Below are 9,891 nucleotides of genomic sequence, written 5' to 3'. Positions count from 1 at the left end.
AATGAATAAATATATCATCATATTCAGTCGCTTTCTATCAACTGCTTAATGAAGGTTCCTTTCCTCCCAGTTCCCCATAAGCTGCATCCAAATTCATGACCTAATGGAAATTTGCCTAAAGGCTTTAAAATAAATACAAATTCTTGGGAACTTCCCTGCAAGTTTGCGCCCACATTGAACTTTCCTTGTTATAACATATATCAGTACTTCCAGAGCGTTGGTTAAAGCTTCAGATCTTCATTAAACACAGTTTTGAAAATGGAAATATAAAGGCTCTTCCTATATTAAATTAAAAGCATGACGAAGTTTACGACAGAAATTCTTGCTCCTCTTTGTTAATTCTTCCTCAACTGAATTATATTGGGGGGGGACGTCACCAATAGATAGTGGGGAGTAAAAGCGTCCCCCCCAAGTCTGCGACTACGACCCCACTTTTAAAATAAATGATAAACTACAAAACAAACATAATTATATTGAGCACGGAAAGTATTCCGTTGAGGAGATATTTCACAAGAACATTGCTCTGTGGAACACTGATCATTCTACCATATTCTTACTCTATGCTCTGGATTGACCTACGTTAAGGAGCGAAGGAGTGAGAGTTTGATAATTTGGTCACTGAAGAACGAGAAAAAAAAAAAAAGACAACAGTACTGCCAACTACAACAATTTACGAGAAGTATATTTGCACTTCCATAAAGTTGTAAAGATTAACTCTATCTCTTAAAGCATTGTATATTATTAAACAATACTTTTAACTTTATTCCATGAAAGGTGTGATGTAATATTATTTAGTTTCAAATCTATATCACACATACAATACACATTAAAAAAAGAACTATCACTATAAGAGTTACAAACAAGGGAGCTGGTAGTACTGCTAACCAGCTGGTTTGGAAGCTGAGGGAGAATTTTTCTAGTTACATAATAGGGTGAAATTCAACTTCTATAGTGATCGACGAAGTTAATTATTTCTAGTACAATGTCGCTTACCAGAACAGTTATTCAAAAAGGTAGTACTTTGCGTGGTATTTATCAAAAAAGTCACAAACTTCCAGCCAGCCCAATGCGAGAATCACATCGTAATATTAGCATTAGTGCTTCACGATGTGAAACGTTCACCGTGCAAGATCCAGATGATTTTAAAGAAAGGGTGTTGAACAGTGATGTACCTGTTATTGTGGATTTTCATGCCACGTAAGTTTGCAGAAATTATCGTCGCTAATTAGGAGATTTATGTGTGTAATCAATTTTGGGACAACAACAGAATGAGTTCAAATGTATTAATTCTCTACGAAAATCATTATTTACTTTAAAAGAAATAAAAGAATTCTCTGTGTTATCATTTGAGTACGAGCAGAGTATTAACGCTGAAAGATAGTGTAAATCCAGTTCATGATTCCATACATAAATTAATGATATATTTATTAATTTCTTCAGAATATATTTATAAATTTCTTCAGAATATATTTATAAAGGTAATTGTTAAGAACAGCTACTTCTCATCTCCGGTGCACGAGGATACTTCTTACTGTTGCACTAGCTACAAAATTGATTCTATTTGATGTACAAGTGGTAATTCAACACATAAGAAACCCAGATCATGTTGCATTCACACTCCAATATGGAGTGAGAATGCAACGTGATCTAGGTTTCTTATGTGTTATATTACCACTTGTACATCAAATAGAATCAATTTTCTACCTAGTGCAACAGTAAGAAGTATCCTCGTGCACGAAATATGCGTTCAATTGCCTAAGTACAAGGGCACTACACAAACTATATTATTAAGTACAAGGGCACTACACAAACGTATATATTAAGTACAAGGGCCACATTTAGAAATGCAACGAAAAGGAGAATAACGCCCAGGAAGCATTCATTTTCACATACCTCAAATGATTGGAGGATATAATCTACCCACTTCCAACAGGAAGTTGTGAAACCGCGTTGTGGGGGGATACTTTTTTTTGAAAAGAAAGGAGGCCAGATGTCCCACGAAATGGTGTCTTTTGTTTCCATATCGCGGAATGCTGTCCTTCGCGTCTCGCCACAACCGCTCGATATTTTGCGTATGAGCGCCAGTTTCAGGATCTACGAAATTCAAGCTATGATTCACGCTGAAGTGCTGAAATCCAACCTCAGTCAACCTATCGTATGACTTCCAGCAGTCGCTATGAATGGTTGTACCAGGTTTCACCCACTGTTGAAGAACGCTTAACAGCTCTTCAGCACTTCGGTTCTTGACGACACACATGAATACATTGCCAGAACCAACCTCATAACCTCCAAAAACCCATGTGCCATCGATCACACGACCGCAGTGATTTTTGCGTTTCCCGAACTTGGACTCATCTATCTGAACTGTTATTCCTGGACCCCCAAGTTTAGTAGAGGAATCCATAGCCCAGCAAACACAAACCTCACGACAAAAGCTAAACCAATCGACACACGTGGGTTTGGAAATATTCAGATTCATAGTAGCATTACTGATGTTTGGACGACTATTCAAACACCAGTAACCCATAAGGCGCGTCACCGTTAAAAAATCGAGTTTAGCCCTAGAAAAAAACGTTCCCTTGAAAAGTGAAGAGGAAAAGGAGCACTTCGTCTTCCTCCTCGAATTTCCAATGAAACGTGTTTTCTGACAACGAAACACATTCCTTTCCTTACAAAAAACCGCATCCCTACAACATTTGGAACATAACTTACCTAAAGGAAGTACACCATGATGCTGCAAAAGCTTTATACTCTCATCTATCCTTTCTTTTACAGTAATTTCCACTATGGCATACTCTGAGAAGGTGCATTCAGAGCACGCCGGCATGCACATCAGTATACCACCCGCCATTTCCTTTGTCTTCTTGCTCTTCTTCTTACAGACTACACCTGTCGCCACCTACATCAATGCGCACACGCACAGTTCCATTCATGACGTGGCATCGAACATTTGAAAAGCGCAAAACGCCTATGTAAACACAGAACGTTGACAACACAACGAGAGCGGAATACACACACGTCTTCTTTAATTTCAAATCACTCATTAACTAATTAAAATTGGGTATATTACCAACTTTTTAAGTAGGTAGATATTCAATGAATAATTCCTGAAAGTATGGCGTTTCTCGTCCTTCCCTAAATGGGAAGTACGGCTCCTTAACTATAACCTTTATAAATTTCTACTACTCTTAGTAGCTTTAAACATCGTTTTTTATGGGAGGAAATGCATTTCTGGTTGCAGATTTCCTTTAGGAAGTGTTAAGTGCTATGGGTGAAAATATAGCGTTGTTTAGTATGCCGAAACAGGCACCCAACCACTGGCAATTGTTAGCTTTTAAACGTACAAGTTTACCTTTGGCACACCAGTAGAAAGACTTCTTGAAAAATTATAAATCTTTCACTAATTTCCGTCTTATTGTCTCCTAAAAACTATCCACTGAGCGACATGAAATTCTCTCTATTGGCATAGATAAAATTCAAGAGGGCCATCAGAAGTAATTGTTCAAAAATTAGTTGTTACGATTTGCATACCAACACGGCTTTTGCAGGTGTGTAGCATAAAAACTACAATCCAAGAAAGGAGAAATGCTTTCTAACTGAGTCCGAGTAGGGCGAAATTTGTGGGCCAGCGCGGTGGTGCGTCCAAAGAAAGCAGGCGCATAGGTGATGGCGGGTATGCGCCCAAGCAAGGGTTGTAGAAAGAAGTAGGTTTTTAGCAGTGATACGAGTTTCAGTAGCATTTGTCATGCTTTCATACTAGTAACGCTCCACTGGTAAATATAAAATACAGGTTTTGGATACTATGCAGAAATACGCCGCCGGTGGAAATATATAATAGAGCCATTTTTCATATACATTAACTTATTTTGTCCGTCGTAAAGCACTAGTAATCATTACTTACCCTACACTTGTAAGCCTAAAATACGGTTGTATTATTTTGTATTTAATTCTGTCGACTGCATAAAATTGTTCCTTATAAACGTGTTTATTTTTTGTCCATAATATTGAATTTTACCTGTACATCTTCCAAAATGTGGTGCACCAAAACCACACTTGCACCCTTTTAAATAATGGTGAGCAAGATATTGGGTTAAGTTCCGTTAACTTCTTGAGGTGAAAATTGGGTGCAGATTAAAATTTGTCGGGAGGCATTGGAGGGTAGTTTTTGTAGAGTGTGATAGAATAAGAAAAGGGTAGAGATCAGTGTTTATGAATATTGGGGATAGTGAAGACGGATCTATTTTGCTGTGGCTGACGTTGCAGGCGAAGGTCACCCCAGTCTGGAGGGAGTATATTGAGAAAATGGCGATTTTCTATGCGGTTTGTTATTTAACGTTTACTTTTGTTCAGTTAAATACGAAGAACTAAAAAAAAAAAAAAAAAAAAAAAACGGTGAAATCGTATGAAAGATACAGATTAATAATTGTGAATAGGTACAAGTCGAAAGGGTAGGGAAGATGTTAAAATAAGGAAAAATAAAAGAAGTTACGTTTTCAAATGTAATGCAAGAATCAATTGTGTGGAAAGTTATTAAAAAAAAAAAGGTGCAACAAAGGTAGCATTTTCAAAGCGTGGTTGATTCTCATTGGAAAATGTGCTGTATTTTACACCATCAGGAAGGCATAATGAGTTGAAGGGCTATGTAATTGTAAATGGAATGTACAAAATGATCATAGAAGTGTTACAAATATGCACTACATGCAAAGCGTGTGTTTTTATGTAGTGTTTCCCCATTATCCTCATTTATGCGTATGCCCACCATCCTAATACGGATGCACCTCTTCCCTACTGCTGGAGCACTTCTCCTTTGCTCTTGTCATTACCGGTTAAATAGCATTAGTGTTTTTAGTGACCACCTAGCACAAGTTGGTGATGGTTTAAAGCTGGTTCGTGCTTTATACTCAGCCTTCCTCAAATCATTTTGCACGCAGTATACCGTTCGTGCTAAGAGGGAATGTTATTTCATTGAATGTAAGTGTGCCCCCTAAAATAGAATGGTACCGTGAACAATACGTAACGTAATCTTGCTTCACCTGTCAGGCAAAACGGACAACGACTTCGGCGGTTATTTGTAATTCTGTATCAGTTACTTCTGTTCATTAGCTGGTGGGCTTACTGAAATGAATGCCATGTTATCTTTGACAGTTTTGTATAAATTTAGGGAAGAAATATGAATGCTGATTCCAGAAGAGGAACGTATATCGGAATATATGTAGATCTTACCTGTAACATGCATAAAATGCGAGTATGTGTTATACAGAATGTACACTTCTCTGTATATCCTTAAGGTGCGGGCGCCTTATCAACGGTGGACATGAGCGTAAGGGAAGATAATGAATATAATAACGGAAACATGCATTTGTAATATTTACTGAAGAAACATCTAATGTTATTTCAAAAGAGTAGCAAGTAAGTAATGGGGATCTTACCACTGACATTTATAATAATTAAAAAAAAAAAAAAAAAAAGTAATTCAAAACATTCCTAAGCACGTAATAATCTGTAAGAAAGCATAATGCACTAAATTGATATGTCAATGCAGTATGTTAAATCATGATCTGTCACAAGAAAGCTATCTTACAGATAAAGCATCTAGTGACTTGAGCAACACAGTGAGTTTCCACTATCCTTACTTACGTGCATACTCACCGTCGCTGACGTGTCTGCTCCCATTTACGTATTACCGCTCGGCCCTTCCACCTTCGCCCTGCCGACTCGGTTAGATAGGATTCGTGATTTTTAGTGGCAACCTAGCAGAAGTTAGTTTGTGTTTTTTGTACTGTAGTTTGTATGGCTTATGTCGGACAATGCATACTGATTAAGAGCTTCTAAAGTAAAACTGCACCCAGAATAATCAGGATTGGAACGTCTACCTCAATAAATAAATTCATAAGGTACTAGGAGTGCATTTCCTGATGAAAAAAGTGCTTATTACATGAATTCATATGTGTTTGCTTAAACTGGCTAGCACGAAGAAAAACGTTACATAGGCTACTTCGGTTAAGAAAAAAAAATATCTATGGTCACATATAAGAAAAAAGTATCTGCTGAAGACCTGTTCACAACAAAAAATTACTTAGCTTGTACTTTAAAGTTTGCACAGGGACAATTCTCAGACAATTTTATCGCAGCATATCATGAGGTGACACACTGCTTTGATTTGACTTCGTAATGGTTATTTTGTACAGGAATGCTTGCATAAAACATTGCAGTTTTGTTGATCTATTTTACATTATTAGGCATGTAGGAGATAAGAATCTCGTATGTTTTGGTTCTTTTAAAATATCCTCACATATTTCTTGTTTAAATTTTAAAAATCTTTGTATCTGGATCACATTACATCACATTCTTGATTAAAATATAGAGAAACTTGTTTCAGTTGTGTCCCATTCTTTAATCTGCGCCGAAAATGGTTAGCTAGTGCATTCAAAACTCTTCTTTATTTGTGTCTGTCCTCCAAGTGTTTAGATTTACAAGATGGGTGTTGACCTAAATGTAACAAAGAATGGTACTAATGTCTACTATACGCTTGATTTATTTCATAACACCCCATCGACAAAGGGCTAGAATGAGGAGAGTCAAATGGTTAATACTTGAGATATGCTGCGTTATACACTTAATATGCACGTGTTCAATAATATCAGTAGAACTTTGGAACATTGTTAAAACTACGCTGGTTTTAATATTTCACGCACTGACGAGTCCCAAGATGACAATTCTGTTCTCTAATTGAGCCCCAATAGGTCATATTCGGAGTTTCAAAGGAAACACACTGTATGATTAATGAAAATGCGGTAATTCATAAATGAAAAATAAATAAAATGTAAATATTTTTGTTCAACTGGTGTAAATTTGTCTCCTTGCCTCTAAATAGTTTCAAACAGTGTGAATGTCTAAAATTTCAAACTAAATATTTGCTGCAATTCATAAAAATTGGTCAGTTTTACGAAATTTTATCGTGGAAAATATACTTTCTTTTTTCTAATGAGAGAAGTAAATTAATCCTTATTTTTTATTGATTTAAACTGCAATCTGTGCGAATGGTTAGGAAGCCTTAAAGAATATATGCGTCGTATTGCTTCATAATCGAATTATTTTTACGACACAAACGTTAACGTAGAAGATTATTTTGATACACATTATATGTACATGTAAACCTATTACATGGGTTTGATTTATCCCTGTGTTCTATGAATTTCAACTTTTTAGGAAATTGCTCTCCGGGTTTCGTTAAAATGGGTTGTCGGAATGGAAAATGAGAAGTTATCAGAGACAAGTCGAATGGTAGTAAAGCTCGCTTTAATAACATAATGATAAATTTTACGTGTATTAGTATTTATTTATTTATTTTTCATTTTATTTCATGCTTAGGTAAGTACTGTCTCCTCAAAAGGAATTTTGATGTCAGTTATTCGTTTCGTTCGAAGAATACGATTAGTGTTTCGATGTGCTCATAACCTAGTTGTTGTTTTATAATTAGCTATGTTGTTTAATTAAAGAAAGTCACGGTAGGGATATGGTTCAGCTTTTTGATCTGTCATTTTCATGTTCACGATATGAATATTCGTCGTTGATTAACACAAGGACGAAAATATGTATCTAAGTTTTTTAAATTAAATTTTTATTATTATTATTTCAGATGGTGCAACCCATGCCGCATGTTAGCTCCACGTCTGGAAACTGTTATTCAGGAAGAGGAAGGAAAAGTTCATTTGGCTAAAGTTGATATTGATGAAAATACAGATCTGGCTATGGAATACGGGGTAAGCGAGCTTTTTTTTCTACAATTTTCTCTTACACCATAAAGTAGGAGTAAAAAATATGTGCACTCTTTTTCAATTTATGAGGTCTACAGCAGCGTGACGTTAGCGTAGTACCAGGCCCACACTCCAATGCAGTTTCTAGCAGGTAGTGTGTCAACTGCTCATGCATGACTATATATGAGCTCATGCATGACTATATTAAACAGTATTTGAGTTTTTTAAAAATAACAGTAAGCATCCTCATTGAATAAAAGTACCATTTAAAGAAAGAAAAAAAAACACAGACACAGAGAACACTAATAGGAAAAAAAAAAAGAAAAAACTTTAGCGTTTACAATTTACTTATGCAAATAACACGTAAGCATTGTTCCAATGTTTTCTGGTGTTGAATTTGTTCTTTTAACCGTAAGTATGTCATTGTAAGAACAGAGAGCCCTCTCCACATCAACATTAGAAACTAACATGTACATTAGTTCAGACACTTTCCAGCGATTTCTGAATGCTCATCTAACATACCCCTCAACATTCCTACACCATCCACTTCACCAGTAGATAGCGTTTGGAGCTCATTTTGTAACTGCATGTAAAATTTCAAAAATTCATGGTGATCTATTTTCTCAAAAATGGGAAATTTCATCACATTGCTAGTAATTCTCAAATAATGATAATGAATAAGTCGTAAAAGCGTCGAGAAACTGTCATTTTTGCGTAAATTTCGTGGAATATCGAAACTTCTTGCAAATTTCGCTAATTCGACTTAATTTCGCGTTTAATAGCGAGCGTTATATGGCCGAACAAATTGTAAAAAAAGTATATATTTAAAGTATACAACATTTTCATACAAAACTGATACATTTCGCGTTTTCGCGTATCACCAAAAAATCGTGTGTCTACTTATCTTCCTGACACTCTGCGTAGAGTCGGCTCTACAAAACATAACATTTGGCCGTTCGTTTCTGCGGATATCTCGAGCTTTGGTGAGTTGAAACCTTTTGTAGGGTAATTTCTACACTTCAAATTTTGCTTTGCCAAACAAACAATAGCAGAAACGCCTTATGTTGTGCAATTGGACAGCAGTTAAGATTCCTCCTGCTTCATGTACTCGATTTTCTCGAGGCGTCAGGTTATTGTGAAGATACCAGTTTTTTTTTTTTTTTCTGATAAAATCCTTTGACAGTGTCTCAGCTGAGAGTAGATAAGTTAGCATTAGTTGTAAAGTGAAAATCTTCTCATACACTGCTAGCCATGCCTTTAATCTCTTTCAGGTGAGTTCAGTACCAGTTGTGATGGCTGTAGCAAAGGGCAAAGTGGCTGGCAAATTCGTCGGTCTTCAGGACACGGATAAATTAAGAAGTTTTGTAAAGCAAGTAGTTAACTAAGAACTTGTATAGTAAATTGTGGAATTTTGTAGTGTATTTAATGTATGGTTTATATGTGGGACTTTCAACCAACCAGATGAACTGAGGTCAAATAACTAAATTGCGTTTGTTCAGTCGTCATAATATCAACAACAGAATTTGCTACATTGCGAACCATATTCCGTATGTTTTTGTTTTTGTTAAAGTGATCTGCAGTGCAGTTTGCGAAACTGTGTATATATTTTTGAGTCAATAAAATTACTAACAAGTGATGTTTTATTTATTAGTATTGAAGTACTACCTTTACTACTTTCCTTTTTTTTTTCCTACATTACAACCTAAAGACATTGTTTCAAATTTCATCTGATTTATTTAAAGAACGATTGGTGTTTATATGAATGAATATAAATTACATTATATATATATATATATATATATATATATATATATATATATATATATATATATATATATATAATATAGTGTTTCAAAACAACATCGACAGAAGTTTATACATTGGGACAGAAAGAGATGGCTCTTCCAGGAATTCTAAAAACCCTGTTCACCCCGTTGGACCTTCCCCTTTCACTCTTCGCGACACGTAATAGAGATTTATGATCTTTTCTGGCTAAAAACCAATGTTGCCTCGATTCCTTTTCCTAGTTGATTTTTTTTTTAATTTTTTGTTGTTAACTGAAAATAGGAAGGAAAGCTTTCTCCTTATTTTGCCGGACTTATAACTACACAAGTGGATCGTAGGTACGGTAACA

General features: G+C 35.6%; 1 protein-coding gene across 1 annotated transcript; it reads left to right on the top strand.

Moving 5' to 3' along the window:
• Positions 1-869: 869 nt before the first annotated feature.
• On the top strand, positions 870-9,393 carry LOC145680327 (thioredoxin, mitochondrial). The gene is made up of 3 exons (XM_081750704.1): positions 870-1,197; positions 7,640-7,763; positions 9,029-9,393. The coding sequence occupies exons 1-3, from the start codon at positions 983-985 to the stop codon at positions 9,140-9,142; spliced, it is 453 nt and encodes a 150-aa protein (XP_081606830.1). The 5' UTR covers positions 870-982; the 3' UTR covers positions 9,143-9,393.
• The last annotated feature ends 498 nt before the right edge of the window (positions 9,394-9,891 follow it).

The sequence above is a fragment of the Thermobia domestica genome, chromosome 3 (assembly GCF_964235325.1).
Source record: "Thermobia domestica chromosome 3, izTheDome1.hap1.1, whole genome shotgun sequence".
Lineage (NCBI taxonomy): Eukaryota > Metazoa > Arthropoda > Insecta > Zygentoma > Lepismatidae > Thermobia > Thermobia domestica.
Note: the sequence above shows the minus strand (reverse complement) of the source record. Positions and strands in the feature narration are given on the sequence as shown.

Coding starts and splice junctions, on each gene's coding strand:
- LOC145680327 (XM_081750704.1), top strand. CDS start 983: ATGTCGCTTACCAGAACAGTTATTCAAAAAGGTAGTACTTTGCGTGGT. Junction 1,198..7,639: donor ATTGTGGATTTTCATGCCAC/GTAAGTTTGCAG, acceptor TTATTATTTCAG/ATGGTGCAACCCATGCCGCA. Junction 7,764..9,028: donor ATCTGGCTATGGAATACGGG/GTAAGCGAGCTT, acceptor AATCTCTTTCAG/GTGAGTTCAGTACCAGTTGT.